The following is a 17,910-nucleotide window of genomic DNA, read 5'->3' as shown; positions in this document are numbered from 1 at the left end:
ATTCAGTCACTTCAGCCTCCTTCCCCCAAACACCAGATAGAGCCAAAAATAAAAAACAAAAAACAAAAAATCAAGTTCCACTGACAGCAATCCTACAGGTTAAGGCACAAATCTTCAGGTTCAGCAGTTTAACACTCAAGGGAAGTGATCCAGAAATACGTTTAAGAAGCTGGCATCAATAATTTCACATCTTTCATTAGAGCAGGTCAATGCTTGCCATCAAAACCTGTCAATCAATCAAATCAATCTCTGAAATCAAATCTTGTTTTCTTTAGCTGTGAAATCAACAATTCGTATGGGCTGAGCACACCCTTCACTGCTCTCTGGAAAGACAAATCCAGCTTTTTCATGGCATCATACTTGAGACCAGGACACTTCATCAGCTCCTTCAGAAGAACAAATCCTAAACTGAGGCCAGAACTATTCCTCCTAGAACTGGAAGGAGGGCTCTCCATAACTTTGCAGAGCTTCCAAATCCTCTCCTGAAGCAAATCCCCGCTTGGGAGGCTCAAGTTTTAGTGAGCTGTACCCAGGATTCTCACTTGTGCAGAATGCAACCTTTTTCCTTTCTTTGTGTGTGGGTTTTTTTGTTTGTTTTTTTCTTTCCTCCTTTCATCACTTTTACTTTAAAAACAGAATTTTTTTTGTTGCTAAAGCATCAGAGAACATGGCAAAGTGACCACAGACACCCAGGGTGTGATGTGGCATTGGGAAGCCTCGGGATACTTTCCCAAAACCTTTGCCTGTGGCTAAGGCCAGTTTTTGATGGGATAACCAAGTCATGCAAGCATCCCACATGCAAATCCACCCTGCTTCCACCCACCCTTGCAGTAAAACCTCCAAGGGCCGAGTTGCTCTTGGATTGTCCCCATTTAAAGTGCCTCTACCTGCGGACCACATGTTCAGACACACTGATGCTGCGGGATCGGAAGGCATCAACTGCAGAGGGTTCTTTCAGCTCTTTCACTGGAGGAGAGTTATTCAAGCCTTGCTTTGCATTTTTGGCTAGTCTTAAACTACTATGTGGAGAAGCACCAAGCCCCAAAAGAGGTCACAGAAGGGAGGAAACCATTGTAGGGATGTAGGTTGAAAGGTCACAGTCACAGGGTCAATATTGGGGGATCCCGGAGGGTGATGGAAAATAAAACAAATGCCAAAAAAAAACCAAAAAGAAAAAAAGGGAAACAAAAAGAAATTAAAACGTACAAACAAGCAGAGCTGAAAAGCATTAAAAAGACAAACCACATTTTGAAAACAAGATTTTAAATGTGCTACAAAACAAATGAAATTAGTACAAGTTAAAAGAAAAAAACTGGTTGAAATGACAGTTGGAATACTGTGCTGTTCAGCAAAGGCAAGAGCACATGAGGGCTACCTGGGCACAGATTCCTCAAGGCTGAGGAGTTTTGTGCAGTTCAACCTCCTCTTGTGTTGCCCCAACTCACCATGACTCAACACCTGAGGGCTTCCACAGATCCTAAAATGCTTTACCTGGACCAGGTGGCAGCAGGTTTTTCTAAGAGACAGGGACCATGTCACCCACCTCTGTCCCCACTAAGCCCAGCCCAAAGCTGAGCTTTCTCCCCAGTCACAACACACCCAGGGCCTCCCAGAAGTGCCCCATAGCCCAGCTCGAGGCACTGGGGACACTGAGCCCCCCGTTCCAGACCCTCCCCACACTGCAGCACCAACAAACACCCCCTGGCTGGGGATGCTCCTGTGCCACCCCAGCTGCCTCACACCAGTGGCTCCAGGGAGCCCCCTGGACTCTGAACTGGCACAGAAAGGAAATTACTGTTCACACTGTCAAGTGCCAAGCACACGTGGGAGATAACAGCAATTAAGATCTAAGAGGCACTTTAATTAGTCACTGAGATGCATGCCAGGCTCAGGGCTAATTTGGGCAGAACAGTTGGTCCAGCAGCTCCCATTCCCATGGGTAAAATGCAGGCACTAACTCAACCCTTCTGGCTGTTTCTAAACACAATTTATTTGCCATCCTCCTCTCAGTGAGCTCTTACATCTCAGATTGCCACCTGGAGGGATCAGAATTTCTTTGTCCTTCGCCCAACACAGATCACTTTTGGCTACAACTGCTGCAGAGAGCACAGGCTCATGCTCAGGGATCATCACCTACACCAATATCAGGACATCCAGCAACCCTGGGAACTGCTGGGATTGCGATCCCTTGGAACACCCAGCACCTCAGCTATGGCAGGGAAACAATCTTTGGGCTTAAGGAGTGAAAACCAAGCCCAGAGGCTTCTCAGGCAGGGAAACTGGTATCTGCTCCAGGCCTTTCCTCTGTGCCCTGGCCAGAATCCAAGCTCAGCCAGACCCAGAGGCAGTGGCATCCTGCCATTCCAGTGCTTCGGGCACTGCCTGAGTACAGCCACACTCCTCAGCAGAGATTTCTGTGGAAAGTGATCCATCAAAAGCCTTTAGATACAGAAGTATTCCAACCTGGTAGAATTTAACAGGTTTTTTTAGGGGGAAAAAAGAAAAAAAAAAAGATTAGTTGAAATTCTAATTGGAGAGATGAGTGTCAAAAGGCTTCTCTTCCAAGTTTCTGGATGAAGGAGGAGGAGATGGGAGAGATGAAACACAACACAGGGTTTACAGCTGCAGCAGTAGGGCAGGGATGGTGTTTCTTCATTGCAAGGCTCTGCTGCAGCCTTGCAGGTGAAGTAGAGGCACTTTCCCCAGCGTTCAGATGCCACCATGTGCTCACTGCTCACAACACTGAAGCAAGTTAAGTGAACCAATTTAGGTAATCCCTGCAGGTAAAAGGACATTGGAGAAACCCTGAATGCCTTCCAAGGAATATCTTCCTCTCCTGGCAAATGTTACTTTGAAAGACTGCTGGCAAGAAATGCTCTGACTTCTGAAGGCTTCACTTAAAACTGTCACGACAGCTTCAAAATTCCAGAAAAAAAAGGGACAAGGACATCCAGACAGACCAGCTGTGTGCCAGCCAGTGCACTGACCTGACTGGGAACACCATGGTAAAACACAGTACTGGCTCTCTAATTTATCCAGGTCGTTGATCACAACCATTTCTCTGGCAATCATCTGAAAATCACTCGTTACAGATCAATCATCAAAAGGAGTTCACACAATCCATATGAACACGGGATTCTGCTACTGCTGGTATTACTTCTGGTATTCTCTGTTCTGTTATCTCTGGTAACATTGTACTGACACACCCCAACCTGACACAACTGTTGATTTTCAAAAGTGAACACCAAAAAGGCCCCCACTGCTTGCCCAGGCCTGCAGGACAGGCAGCGCTGCCTCAGCTGCCCCACCACACTGTCAGCCTGGTTGGATCCCAGCTTCTCACCAACCTGAGTTGTCTTTGACCTAAAGAGGTTTACTTTGCTTGCTTACTGCACTGCCAGATTTGGGATCACTGCACCCAGCCTCCTTCAGGAAAACGCAGGGAAGGGCGTGAGCACGAGAACAGGGAACACCAAACCCTGCTGGGGTCAAACAGAATTTACCTCTTTGGCCTCTCGTTCAGGCTGGTGCTGCGAGCCCTGAAGCTGTCCTTCTCTGGGGTGTCATCAAAGGACAGGAGGACGTTGGAGCGCAGGCCCTGCCATGGGGACAAGAGGTGACAACGTGAACAACGTGCAGCTGAAAGTCTGCAACCACAGGCCAAAGCATGAGAGATGCTGACAAGGAAAACAGAATTTTTGTACTTCAAACAACCTTTCAAGTTCTCAGATCAGTTTTTAAGCTGTCGTTTCTCCTGTATGCTGCTGGATTGAGCAGTGCCATTACCTTGGTGATGTAGGGGACAAAGTCCTTGCGGAAGGGCAGGCGGCAGCGGATGAACCACATGGCGATCACGTGGTGGGCCAGGCAAACGATGTACTGGTTAAACCTGCAACAGCAGAGAAGGCCCACAGCTCAGTGTGCACAGCTCAATCTGACAAACAGAACTGGTCCTTTACCTATTGAAAGTGTAAAGAAAAAAAAGAACCCCAAAAATTCTGTTCAAGAAAAACAGGTTTTTGTCCAAGGTGATGATGTCCTAGAATTGTATCATGGAATTACAGAATGGTTTGGGTGGGAAGGGATCTCAGAGACCATCCAGTTCCACCCCCAGGGACACCTTCAACTGTCCCAGGGTGCTCCAAGCCCCGTCCAGCCTGGCCTTGGACACTTCCAGGGATCCAGGGGCAGCCACAGCTTCTCTGGGCAGCCTGTGCCAGGGCCTCTCCACCCTCACAGGGCAGAATTATCCCTTCTTTAGGAAAAGCCTGGAGACACCAGAATGAGCAACATCCCATAAATAAACTTGAGTCAAAAGCTATGAAAAAAGGCTTTATATGCTCTCAATTTCAGAGATGAGAGAGAAGCACATTCCTGTGTCCTTACTTGGAGGGGTTTGTGTAGGGCAGGGAGATGGCGAAGACGCTGGCGTACTGCTCTGCCGCGAAGTTCCGGTACAGGTGAGGCAGCCTGGCCAGAGCTGCAACAGTCCAGCAACAAAACCAGCACAGGTGAGGCCTCAGCACAACCATTCAACATCCTAACTCAGTTTAATTTCTAATTTTTTGGTTTTTCTAAATGATCAGTGACATGGAAGTTAAAATCAGAGTATAACATCATTCAAGGAAGAGAAGGCAGCTCATATTTCCATATGGCTGCATGACACACAGAGTGTTTCTCTCTTCAGTGCAAGAGATTTATACCGAAAACTTGTAACAGATGAGGTGATCAAACATTTATAGCCTGAGGATGGAGCAAGGCCATCACAGTGCATTCCATATGACCAACCCAATCAAACCCCCATATTCCACGCTAAAAACACAACTGCAGAAAATGAAAAGAACAACATCACGACTTACTTGACAGAAATTCTAGGAGAGGGATTGCCATGTTGGCTGTGGCAGAAATGTGGGTTAGTTTGACAATGAGGACAGGCAGTGCCTTGATGATGATGTCGGGCATCTCCACGCTGCAGACTGAGAGTGCCACCACGCACTGGTTGGCGCAGCGGTAGATGAGCCCATGCTCCAGGCAGTACACGATCTCACGCTGGGGGAGCAGGAGAAACTCTCAGCACACTGGAAGGACAGCCCTGAGGCACCACCTCCTGACTCCTGTCCAAGGTATCCCTGCTGCAAGGCCTGTGTGACACACCTGAATGCTAACACCGAGCATTCTCAAGTATCTGCAGCTTTAAATAATGCTGCAGACACTCCAGACCAAAATCTTATCAGGGGACTTGAATCAAGTAGGTAGTTGAGACTTTAATATTAAAATTTTCTGATTTAACAGAAATTTTGTGTTTATAAGGGTCTTACTGTAGAGGGTAAAGTCACTCAGTGACCTGTGAGGGGGGACAGGTGAGGAGCGAATCCACAGTTAATCCTGCATGGAGTTAGCAAAGTATTTTTTCACCGCAAATTCAGCAAATGCAGCATTTCCCAACAGCAAAAGGCAGTGTTACCTTGCACTTCTTTCTTCTAACCAGCTGACAGGCAAAAAAATGCTCTACAGGCTCTGCCCTCCCTACACCCTCCTATTTCCCCTATACCTGCTTGGCTTTGTCCAGGTAATTGTGGTAAGATATCAGTGCTGTCAGCACAGGGACCACAGCCAGGTGCAAATCCGTGCGGGAAAAGCCTTCAGGGGTCCCATGGAGCCTGTCCGTGGTCTTCTTGTCTGTGAGCTGACACATCACACATCCAGTCAGGGCACCTCTCACTGAAATACCCTCTGAAAGGCAGTAGAAGGCACTGCCCACAGCTCCCCTTGACCCATGTATATACATATATTCATATACACACATTAAGAACACTCATTGTTATCTATTCTGTACCTAGAACAACCCTCACAAAAGAAAGGGTGAGTGAGTGGCAACCAGTCCACTAATTTTTAAAATATTAATCTGAAGACAAAAAAAAACCACTCAAAAATCCCCTCCAAGCAAGCCAAGGAGCTGGGGACTGTGCCTCAGTGGCATTACCATGTTGCTCAGTGCAGAGGCCAGGTCGTCTATGTTGCAAGGAGAAGTTAAAAATAGCACTTTATAGCGGAGGGATTCGGGTAATTTGTTGAGAACCAACTTCAACACCTTCCAGTCTGTCTCCTGCAAAGACAGAAAATGTTAAGGTTGAAAATTTTTGCGTGATTTCACTCCAGTTTGGAAGGAAGATCAATCAAATTGCAGACAATGTGTCATTTCCTGGGCAGATGTAGGTCTTGTCATGGTTGATACAGAAAAAGAAGTGGCACTTAGCTGTCACAAGTTTCTCCATGTCTGTCACCCAGCTCTAGGTGCAATATTGGCACCACAAACTGGAAGAGAAGTTATATTGAGATCTGACAGCCAGCATTCAATTCTCCTAAGCACCAGCACCAATTAATTCCCAGAGCAAGCCAAGCCCTCAGCACAGAGCCATGTCCAATGCCACACTCAGGAACAATTTCTGTTTACAGTTTACTGGCGATGAAACATTCACGAAGTCTCAAAACACCTCACAAACTTGCAGTGGGAGATGTTTTAATTTCAAATGCCCTTTCAGAAACAGGATAGCTTATTGGATCTTGTTTAACAAGCACAGTTTTTGCCCTTGCCTGCTCTGAAGCACTGAAATGAAAGCTGTGCTTGTTTTCTGAAGAGCTGGACTGCTGCTCCCACTGGTGGCTGTGAAGCTGCACAAACACACCCAGATTTTGAGCAGGAGGAGCAGAAATTGCTTTTCAGGCTTTATTTAAGTACTCTGGGCTGGAATTCCCCAGGCAGCTGGTACCAGGAGTGGACACAAAGATGCCAGGAGTGGACATACCTGCTTCAAACACTGCAGGAGGACCCCAAAGACCATGGAGTAGGGCAGGTGTCCCACCCGGACGGTGGCACCTTGCGAAGGCACGCTGGGGCTGCCTGAAGGTGGGGAGAGGGTGCCAGGGGGCTTTTTCTCAGAAGCCCTTTTGTCTGCCTCTCTGCAACACAGAAAGGGAGAAAAATACGTGTCAGTTGTACAGCCTATTCATGTGATCTACAGCACTACCCTATCTGGGAGCCAATTTAAAGACTGAACAATATAATCTACATTTTCAATTAAAAAAAGCACAGGATTGCTCAGTAGACACACAGCAATGAGCCAGTTTGGTCAAGTGAAGGATTTTTCTATCCAGGCCTGTAGCAAATTTAGAAAGGTACCTTTTGGGGCATGTTACACACAGAACTTTAAGCAAGCTATAAAATTAAAAATAGCCAGACTTGTACAAATCATCAAATCAAAATTCAATGATTTTTAAAATTCAATGAAACCAGTTTGAGGCAAGAAATTGCAAATTTCAGGGGGAAGTTTTGTGAGCAGGAACTTAAATTTCATAACTGAGATTGAGAGCTCTGCAGGTTAAGTGATTTGTAAGAACAGTTCACCAATGAGTTATTGGTTCAGACAATCCCAAGCTGTAACTACAGACTGGTCTAGGATTTGGAAGATTTAGAAAAACTGCAGATTGCTACTGATGGAACATTAGGCTCATCAAGAATACAATTTAGTTTGGAAAAAAAACAGCTTTTTAAAAATAAAAAATAAATTAAGAAGTGTCCGAGGCCAGGTTGGACGGGGCTTGGAGCAACCTGGGATAGTGGAAGGTGTCCCTGCCCATGGCAGGGGTCGCACTGGATGATCTTTAAGGTCCCTTCCAACCCAAACCACTCAGTGATTCTTTTGCTTAACACCATGAAAAACCTACACAAAATCGCACAGGCAGTAGGGGCTGAACCTCACTGCCCCATCCTTGTTGGAAAGGCCAAGGCGGTGCAGGGAGTCAGCTCGGAGCATCAGCAGGAAATCAAACACCTGGAACAGGGAAAACATTGGAATCACTCAAACCCCAATCCACAGGAATACTCTCCCACCCCCACACAATATTCTTCCAGGTGCAAAAGGATTTTTAAGAGATGCCACGGCTTATTCTGCAGGAAGCATCACTTCTGGCATCACACTGCCTTTACACACACATATGAGCCAAGAAACATTTAATTCTACTTCTTGCAAGCTCTAAAGCACCCAGATCCCACCTGCCACCCAAAAATCCCAGAGGATTATGCAGCTGTGGCCCTGGGAGCACAGGGGGCTCCTCCTACCTGCAGCCTGATGCTGCTGGCCACAGGAAGGCTGTAGGAGTACTTGTAGTGGCGCTGGACGTGCTGGATCAGCATCTCATACACCCTGGTGGCGTGGCTGGAGGGCAAACTGTACAGCTTGGTCTGCAGGCACAGAAACACAGCCCAGCCACAGGGATCCTGTCACAAACCTGGGGCTGCACTGCCACTTCCAGGAGAAATGCAGCAAAAACTTGATCCTCAGTGCAACCTGAACAGGGGGCTCTGGAAGGAACATCTGCAAAGACTCCAGAGCAGCTCTGTCTGCTCCAGAGGAACAACCTGCTCTTACAACTTAACCACAGCCCAGGACATGCTGCCCAAACACTACAAATCTATTAAATCTATTCAGGGTTATGAGCTCCTCCTTTCTGCTAATTTATGGCCACTTCCTCCCTCCACACAGGAAAATGTGGTCGTCTGCGATGTACAATGGAAATGAAGAAAATAGAACATTTTGCAAACAATTCTACGGTGCTCAAAATCAAAGGATTGACCAAAACAAGAGTTAAAATATTAAATAGTTAAACAAAAGTCAGAATATTTAATAGTGGGAGAAGAGTTATCTAAAAAGCCAAGTTCATCAGAAGAGTATTATGAACAATCTGTGTTTAATGCTCTGCAGCCTTTACCTGAAGAATTATCAGGAGCCCAAGAACTGCTGTCTTGACATCCTCCAGAGAAGCTGAATATGACAGCAAGTCCCTCTCTTCCAGTTCAGAAGGAGATGACAGAGAATGTGCAGCCACCTTTGCAAGAGAAAAGCAACACATAGTTTAAACACACCTTTTCTCTATCTCCATGCTGGAAGGCGAGGGAAGCCTCTGGAAGCCATCCTTGCTGGAAAAGCTGCCAACCCTGCCAGGTACTCACCTTCTCTATGATATCCAGCAGGCTGTTGAAGTGATGAGTGTTGCAGCCTTCAGCCAGGTCCACCAGCAGCTGAGTGGCCAATTTTCGGACCTGATGGTCTTTGTCCTCTGGGATGTGAGCCAGCTGGGAGATCACCACCAGGTTTATCAGCTCTTCCTGCAAGAGGACAGGACCTTCCTAAGCTGTCAGATGTTCAGCCAGCACATTAGAGAAATAATTTCAAACAAAAGATGTCAGCTGTTCTGATATCAGGCTTGTTCCTCCAGTTTCCTTCCTCGATCTCCTCTTCCATCTAACAGGTATTTCTGTCTGCCATCCCTCCAGATCTTTGTGACTTTTATTGAACTTTTCGGTGCTTTGGTTTTTGTCTCTCCTATAGATTTGACAGCCCAGGCTCAAACAGACAAGGGATTTCTAGGCCTTGGTTTTTTGAGAGAGAGAGGAAACACCAATAGCTTCATGTTTTCACAAATCTTGAAGGAATCCAAGGAGCCTCTGCCCCTTCCTGCCCTCTGACACTTTGGGCATACCCTGAGGAGCTGAAGACATCTCTGGAGCTCTTCCCTAACTCCTCTCTCAGAGTTTCCGTCTTGGATAGCAATTAAACTGGAGGCACCAATACAAGTCACTGCTCAATATGTCCAGTCCCCATCCTTTTACAAAGCTTTAAAGTCAACTTTGCACCTCTCACATTGACTGTCAATTCTTCCAAAACAAAATGGACATGGAATTAATGGCCTTAAAACAGGGAAGCCAAGACACAACCAGGTATATCCTCAAACCCCAGCAGCTCCTACTGAAAGTTGCACATCCCTGTATCCAGGTAAGGACAAATAATGGCAAATCCCCCTACAAGCATCCCAAAGAAACAGGTCTGTGTGGGCAAGGTTTAGTGCCTTCCCCACTGGCAGAGAGAACCTGAAGCCCTCAGGAAAATGTGCCTCACCAAAGGCTTTCCCACCACCTGAGACCTCACCTGGGATCCCCAGCAAACACACACCTCATAGAACTGTCTGTTGATGCTCAGCACAAAGGACAGCACATCCAGAATTTTAATCCTAACAGCACTACGGCTCTCGTTCCTAAAATAGGAAAAGCAAATCCAAAATGAATAAAATAGAGTTGTTGATATTCAGGAAAGGGGGAAAAGTAAAACTAAAGGAAAATAAGAAACTTCTTCAGAGTTGGAACAGTAACTGTGAGAGATCAGCTGAGCCCTCAGTTAATGTCTCTACATCTGAAATCAGATTCAAGAACAATTGGAAATTCAAATCCCAATTCAGCTTTTACTCCTTCTGCAGACCTGTAATTGCAGCTTTCCCATTTCCAATCCAAACTAGGAAGCACATGTCAGAAGAACAAGTGCTCTGGTGAGCAAATTTAAAACCAAACACATGGCACCGAGGAAGAGCTGCTTTGGCAGCATTTCACAGAGGAGACAGAAGTTTGTTATTGCTCTGTGTTGATGTTTCAGAGCACAGAATCCCTCAGGCAACACCAATTCAAAATCAGATAACTGGAGTACTGGATAACCATATGCAATCCTAATGCTTAACAGGAAAAGCTTGTCTGGTGTCAGAACTACAAAGTGCTGTGGAGTGGAACATAACTGCCTAAGTTAATTGGAATAGTATTGAATGGAAATAAAGAGAAGGGGAAAAAAAGCAGCATAAAGAACTCAGTGGAAAGCTTTTCTTCTGTTAAATAAGTCCTTTCATGTGCTGTGCCCTGGGACTACCACACTTCTCAAGAGCCATTTACTAACTTATAACTTCAGAACATTAGGACTTCAGAAAACAAGATTATCTACCATGGAAAGGTGGCAAGAAATACTTGAAAGTGCTTCTCAAATGTAAGAAGTTCCCAAAGTTATGATTTCCTACCTGAAGAATCTCTCCATTAAGAGCTGCAGGTTGTGGATCCAACCATCTTTGGCAGGGTGGATGGACTGAGCTCTGTATGTTATCAGGTTTAACACAGAAGATTCCTTTTATGGAAACATCAAGAAATGTTTTTAGTGTATAAACAAACACAATAAATCCATTCCCCCAACCCCTACCATGGGAATAAGGCTCATGGAAGTCCTTGCTGGGATTTTCTGACCATTTGCTGTTTTAGGACTCTCAACTTTCAGCTGTAGCAGAATAGACCCAAAAATAGGAAAATAACAAAGCCTTACTGGTCTCTGATCAGCACATCTTTCCACCAGCTCAAAAAATCTCTCTTCAGAGCCATGAAAATCATTCTGGTCACAGAGTTCTTCTACTGTGGTCAAAAGATCATGTACAATGGACTTCAGTTCCTGGCTCTCCAGAGCCTGAAAAGAGACAAAACCATTCCTGAAATAGTTCCACCTTGACAAAAAGTGCTAATTTTAAATACAAACAGAGAACCACAGCAGTGAGAATTGGGCTAAGCCTTTCTCAGCTTCAATTTCCCCACAGTGCACAAACAGATCAATTTGCAAAACAATTTATGGCAAAGCCTTTGGATTGAAAGCACATCCAGGCAGGCCCAACACCCACCTGCAGCTGCTGCAGCAGTCGCTCCATGATGTCCAGAAGGATATCCCAGGTCACAGCCTGCAGCTCCTTCCCATATTTCTTGATCAGGCGTGTGATGGACAGAACGATCTCGTAGGACACGACTGCATTGGGACAGGTCATGGCCTGGAACCCAAAGCATTTCAGTCAGTGAGCAGTTGGGAAGCAGTGCCCAGAAACACTCTGCATTCAAATGCAGCATGCCTTATTAATTAGGAAATCAGCTTGGAGGCCTGAGATAAATCCATTCAAGTCTCTGCACACAAAAGACACAGCAAAGAACCACTTTCTCAAGAGCAGCTCTGCACTCCTGTGAGCAGCTGTAGCTCAGATGGCACACACAGGCCCATCCTACAGGCAGACGAGGGAATTAAAGCCAGTAACTCTTGCTTGAGGCACTCAGATGAGGAAATTTTGAGAGCTCTGAGGCTGTCCCTGAAGACATTATCCCTCACTTCTTGTACCACCCATTGGGAAGAGTGAAAGTTGTTGCTCTGAATTTTATTTTTTAAGCTAAAGTGCCCTCAAGGCTAAAGTGCCCTTTTGCTAGAAAGGACTCAGACTTTGCTTTTGTGGCCAAAGATATTCGAGGAGGACGACTCAGCTACAAACATAAATCCTCTTGTTTTACTTGGTTTACAGTTTCTCCCTGTTTCACCCCACACCCAACTCCTCCCTCTCGTCCTCCAGGCCTACAAAGATCTCTTTGGTGCAGGGGTCCACGTTTCTGGTCTAAATTTGTCCAAGTGATTAAAAAGTTCCCCCAGCATCCCAGCCCACCTTGAGGAATGAAGGCAGCACTGATGTTGGGGAGTTCCTGAGAGAACTGAGGCGATGAGCCCCCCACAGAGCCATCCCAACAAAGAACACAGCTCCTCTCAGCAGGGCTGCATCTGCCATGTAGGATCTAAGGACAGGGGAAAGGGAAGATTCAGACCATGCCACAATTATTTTAGCATATAAAGTCAATAGGAATATGCACTGTCCCAACAGGAATTCCCAGCTGTTACACATCAGGGCCTTGCACAGCAATGGACAAACATGAAAAGCAGAAAATCATTCACCACAACTTTAAGCAGAGGGAAATTAAATTCAGAAATGCCCCAAATGAGCCCTTCAGCAGCATAACTAGAAAAGGAATTTATTTCTAAACACCAGAACCTTCAGCTTGTTCTGCTGAGGTTGGTGACTCCCCATCTATCTCACCAGGACTTTATTGAATTCCTCAGATTTGCTGGATCCTCCTCCTTTACCTGTCTTCCATGATCCTGCACATGTTGTAGATGGCACTGTGTCCCAAGTGAGTTCCCAAAAGGTTGCGCATGAGCTGCAGATTCAGAGAGAACACCTCAATCCCCCATCATTAAAACATTAAATATGGATTTAGTAGCCTAAATATGGATTTAACTGGCCATGCTTCTGGAGTAAATGTGTCCAGCCTTTCCCCTGCCAGGACAGAAGCCAGTCACACCAGCTGAAACCAGGGGAGAATCCCACGGACATGACACGACTCGCACTAATGAGATGCTGATCCCTTCATACTTAAACAATTTTTAATTTACTCTTACAACCAAGCTGAAACTGGTGGCAGATGTGCACAGGCATGTCTGACACTTCATCCAGGAGTGAATTCATTAAAGCCCAAAGCAAGCAGAGGTTCTGACCTTCCAGCAGGGCTCACAGAGCTCCTTCACGTTGATGGTGCGGCACAGGGTGATGATGAACACGGGCAGGTTCTCCGAGGGCAGGCAGTTGTAGCACACAACTGCATCCAGGACTTGCAAGGAAATCTTTGGGAAAGGGAAAGACAAAATGGTTGTACACTTCCCTGTGAATCAAGCAGGTCAAATCCTCACCTGGCACACCCAGGAAATCTTCTGGAAGTCAAAAGGGATGAAGATATTTTTGGGGTTTTTTCTTTTTAAAAAGCATTGTTGATTCACTTATCAAATTGATTAATGCTCTGCTTGCTTTAGAATAAATTGTTGGTGTATGAGATTTATTGGCTTACAAATAACATTAAATTGTATCAGCTCTCTTGAAAGATGAGAATGAACACAGAGTCTGATGATCTGATTTTGTTTGTAAAAGTTACAGTTTCAAAGACCTTCAAAGAATTCTGAAGTACCAGAAGAAGCTCAGATCACTGACCTCTATGTCCACAGACGATGAAGTCTGAATGCACAAGAGGCAGATCTTGCTGTTAAGAAAGAACATTTAATTAGAATTGTTTGCTCCACATGATTTTAGGCAAATTACAAAGAGCCAGAACAGCCAGGTTAATTGCCATGTTATTTAATTCCTCATTCCCCTTCCTGTGGCAATGTTGGTGACACCCCAAGGGACACTGAGGGCTGCAACCTCTTTCATAAAGTTAAAGGGAGACTTAAATGCAACTCAAGTAATGTAACAGCAGAGACTAAGCAATGCAAGCAGGTCCACCCCATGAAATGGGAAAAACACATTTAGTTAAACTAAAACAGACCTGAACACTGTAAAAACTGAAAATCAAATATTTGTCAGAAATGGCAGGTATGACCTGGGATGAAACAGACCCAGATAGGGATGAAAAACATTCCACTTGTCTGTATATTGATCTGCAACTTTCTCTGTAATTTACCAGGAATATGCACATAGGAGTTAAAAAAACCAACTTACTGGACCATGTCAGCTACATAGTCTTCCAGATAGCAGCTATTGAATTTCACCAGGTTGACTAAAACCAGGAGGAACTCAGAAGTCAGACCAACATCCATCCACTGTAGCACAAAATCAGCTAAAGAAGGAAAGAAACCCTGTTAAAATGCCCCATCTACCCAGGAATGGTATCACTACCTTTTTCTGTTATCACTGGATGTCTCTGCCTTGATTTATTCCCACCAAATTGGAGAGGGGTAGGGACAATACTCACCCAACTCTTCCTCTAAGTAGGTGATGTATCGTCCGTTCTCTGTCAGAGCCTTGAACACTTCAAGCCGTTCATGCAAATCTTCATTGGAGGGATAGTCCTTAATAACCTTAAAAAAATGGGCTCTGAGGATCCCTAATCTCTCACCCTTTAAATAAAAAAAGGGAGGGGGTTAAGGCCTGGACATTATCAAGGTCTACCTCAGTAATCTTCATGCTTGAAATTATCTTTTTATTGAATCAATGCCTACTCTTTTCATAAGCACCCACCCCTGCTTTCCCAGAACACTGAAAACTACAACTTCGGGCTGATTCAGCCTTATGTTTGTGCAACACGTTGGGAAACCTGAAGAATTCGTTGTATGCTGAACTTGGCCAGCCTAGAAGTGTCTCACACAGAACCCCTTGCATACCTGAAACATCAAAACCAGCTGCAAACTGGGACTAGGAGGTCTGGGCAAAGACCACATAAAATTTGCTGAATTATGCTGAACTCAACCCAAAGTATTTCCTCTTTCTCAAGAGTGTTACCCCAAACTAGAAAAGCTTTCTATGAGTTGTACGAAAAGTTTTGCTACGAGATCAAACCAAGACTTAAATTAAAATGCTTCCTCTTCTCATTTAAGAGGTACAACCAAAATTTCAAATACGAACAATTGTAGAGAAGAGCCCCCTGGTGCTTTCCCACTTCTCCCCTGCACAAAGCCCAGTTCAGGTCCGTGTCCCCTGCCCCGTGAGTTTGTTGTCACCTGGCCCTGGACGATGGACTTGAGCAGGTGAAGCACGGCATGCCTGGCCTCGGCGGGACGCTCCGGCTGCAGCATGTCAGCCACCACCTTCCACACGGCCTCCACGGCGTGCTGGGAGCAGAAACAGCATGAGGCAGGAAAGATCAGCTCTTCCTGGGATCTCAAGCCAGCAGGTCACAATGAATTATGGCAATTAATGATTCAGACCCAGGGATTTCATGTCCGAAGTTCACTGTTCTGAGGAACACTCACCCACCTGGTCACACCCCCCTCAGATCAACCCCAGGAGACACCAAATCCAGTCCTACACCCCAGGAACTGGAATTCCTCATCCCCACACTCACTTCAGTGGGAACATTTGTGCAGAAGCCTTCACCCAGCTACAAGATGAGTTCAAAACCAACTGGGGGCTTCTTATTAAGAAGCCAGGAGATAAGGAAACCCCTCTAAACATCATCCCCATGAACATCATCTCCCAGCATTCTCCTTCCAGGAAGGTCCAGGAAGCCCATCAACTCCATCCTCTCTGTTCCAGAGCTGGAAGGTTGGGCAGACTAATTTCCTTTTACAGCCCAAAGCAGCCTCTGGGATCATCCATTTTAAAATGGTTTCTAAACAACAGGAGTCTCTTACAGTAGTTTGAAAGCTGCTGCCTAAATTTCCGTCCTTCCAATACTCACTGAACACTTTGGAACCCACCTCTTCAATTTTCTTGGTTTTTGCCACTTCACAAATTTGACTGATTGCTCGTATCCTGTTACTCAATCCACATTCTATGCTCAGTTCCTGGAAAGAAATGGAGAAATAAGTTAACAGCTTATCTTACCAGAAACACTTATCCATTTCTCCAAGGGGAGAAGGAATTCTGGTCTCCTTCTCTATTTTTTTGCATTTTCCTCCTTCTGTGCCAACTATTCTGCTTACAGACTTATGGTACCAATTACTAGAATCAATTATTTTATTTTTCATTTCCACAGAACTGTAAGGTTTTTATAAAATAGAAACACTGGAAACTGCCACCACAGAAACTTCATCAAGCTCAGACTACAAAAATAGAGGGGATAGGGAAATACGCTGTAACCCAACATAACAAGTATCTCCAAAGTATTCAAAGAGAGAATAACTCAAATGCTGGAGCTGCAAAGTAGGCGAGTTTTACATCCAATTCACCAGTGAATGAGTTAAGAGATCAGGAGAGGAACTGAATGGAGAGGAACACAGGAGAAGGAGCAAGCCCTCCTGATCCCCTCAGCCAAGGTACCCCTAGTACTATCCCCCCCTTCACTCCACTCAGTTCTCACACCTTGAGTATTTCTGCGGTGATGATAAACTCTGTCTGCTTGCCCTCCGACGACTTTGAACTTCCCCGGGATGTTCCCAGCCCCAGGAGGTTCCTGAACTTCTCCTTCAGTCCAGAATCCTTGCTCTGAGGCTTTGCCATTGCTGCCAAGCGCTGAGGCCCTGCAAACACAGAACAGGGTTCCACTAAGGGAGGCCCAAGGGGAATATTTCAGTGGGAAAACACCAGTGACAGCATCACACCGGGGCTTCTCCAAAGAGCTTGGGTGTCTTGAGACTTTTCAAAGAGAAGCCCAACACTGAGGAAACACAAGGAGCTCGTGCTGTTCCTGCCTTCAGCACCCACATCCCGCAGCTCCCCATGGAACATGGAGCCTTTGGGATACCCTGTCCTGGGAGCTCTGAATGCCCATCCCACCATACAGGCTGATTTTTGCAATATGTCCATGTGCACACACTTTTTGGAGGGTGTGAGCTGGATACTTGTTCCCAAAGCAAAGGCCAAGCACAATGTGCTGTGCTGTTGATGTGGATGTGAGGAAGGACTTACAAATCTGAGTGTTGGAACATCCAAGTGCTGCCATGGCAAGAGAAAGACAGGGGCAAGAACAAGGACGGCCATTACAGCAACAACCCCCAGAAACTGTCTCCCCCTGCCCAAATCCACCGTCCCTTGGGGACCCCTGCCCTGGGCACACGACCCTGCACAACCCTGGCACCCCTAAATTCCTATGGACATCCCATGGCCTTTCCAACACCGTGGGCACAGCAATTCCTGGTGCTCCTGGGGATGCACCACAGAGCCTGTCCCAGCATCCCAGGGAACACGCCACGGCCTCCTGCCCAATGTCACCAGGGGACACGCCATGCCCCCAAGCCCAACCATCCTGGGGGACACACACAGGCCCCAGCCCACTGTCCCAAGGGACGCACAGAGTGCACCGCCCTAGGGACCCCCACAGCCCTAACCCACCCCAGGCGATGCCACAATGTCCCTCCGTGACCCCCAAACAAGCCCGGACACGCCACATCCCACCCCCAACCCAAGACATGGCACAACCTCTTAGGAACACACAACGGGGGTCCCAGCACAGCCCCCCCCAAACACAACGAGCGTCACATCCCAGCCCCCTCCAAAACACAGCGGGGGTCACACCGCAGACCCCCCCGAACACACAACGGGGTCACAGCACAGCCCCCCAAAACACAGCGCGGGTCACAGCGCGCCCCAAAGCGCGTCCCCCTCAAAGGGAGCCGGGCCCCTCGCCGTCCCCGTCACTCACCGCCGGCCCGGCCCGGCCCGGCCCTGCCGCCCCCGGCCCGGCCCGGCCCGGCCCGCTCCGCTCGGGGCCCGGTGCCGGCACCGCCCCCGCGGAAGCCCCGCCCGTTCCGGCGGCCCCGG

General features: G+C 46.7%; 1 protein-coding gene across 6 annotated transcripts in view; it reads right to left on the bottom strand.

The window, feature by feature from the left end:
- TSC2 (TSC complex subunit 2) overlaps positions 1-17,835 on the bottom strand; it is a 32,329-nt gene extending 14,494 nt beyond the window's left edge. For 2 of the 6 annotated variants that reach the window (XM_032125742.1, XM_032125746.1), the window contains exons 1-25: positions 16,513-16,670; positions 15,909-15,995; positions 15,210-15,320; positions 14,465-14,609; positions 14,212-14,329; positions 13,705-13,753; positions 13,218-13,343; positions 12,807-12,880; positions 12,334-12,460; positions 11,536-11,679; positions 11,190-11,327; positions 10,894-10,997; positions 10,011-10,092; positions 9,011-9,166; positions 8,770-8,886; positions 8,120-8,242; positions 7,726-7,832; positions 6,807-6,960; positions 5,984-6,106; positions 5,552-5,686; positions 4,860-5,049; positions 4,387-4,480; positions 3,787-3,889; positions 3,504-3,598; positions 888-1,016 (exon numbers count right to left, since the gene is read on the bottom strand). In XM_032125742.1, coding sequence (XP_031981633.1) covers positions 888-1,016; positions 3,504-3,598; positions 3,787-3,889; positions 4,387-4,480; positions 4,860-5,049; positions 5,552-5,686; positions 5,984-6,106; positions 6,807-6,960; positions 7,726-7,832; positions 8,120-8,242; positions 8,770-8,886; positions 9,011-9,166; positions 10,011-10,092; positions 10,894-10,997; positions 11,190-11,327; positions 11,536-11,679; positions 12,334-12,460; positions 12,807-12,880; positions 13,218-13,343; positions 13,705-13,753; positions 14,212-14,329; positions 14,465-14,609; positions 15,210-15,320; positions 15,909-15,995; positions 16,513-16,650 — 2,969 coding nt within the window. In that variant the 5' untranslated portion in view covers positions 16,651-16,670. Of the gene's footprint in view, positions 1-887; positions 1,020-3,503; positions 3,599-3,786; positions 3,890-4,386; positions 4,481-4,859; positions 5,050-5,551; positions 5,687-5,983; positions 6,107-6,806; positions 6,961-7,725; positions 7,833-8,119; positions 8,243-8,769; positions 8,887-9,010; positions 9,167-10,010; positions 10,093-10,893; positions 10,998-11,189; positions 11,328-11,535; positions 11,680-12,333; positions 12,461-12,806; positions 12,881-13,217; positions 13,344-13,704; positions 13,754-14,211; positions 14,330-14,464; positions 14,610-15,209; positions 15,321-15,908; positions 15,996-16,512; positions 16,671-17,791 lie in introns of those variants that run through there. The other 4 variants (XM_032125747.1, XM_032125748.1, XM_032125744.1 and 1 more) reach the window with 3 other exon arrangements.
- Between the last annotated feature and the right edge of the window lie 75 nt (positions 17,836-17,910).

This window comes from Corvus moneduloides, chromosome 16 (assembly GCF_009650955.1).
Source record: "Corvus moneduloides isolate bCorMon1 chromosome 16, bCorMon1.pri, whole genome shotgun sequence".
Classification (NCBI taxonomy): Eukaryota; Metazoa; Chordata; class Aves; order Passeriformes; family Corvidae; genus Corvus; species Corvus moneduloides.
The sequence above is the reverse complement of the archived record's forward strand: the minus strand, read 5'-3'. Positions and strand labels throughout refer to the sequence as shown.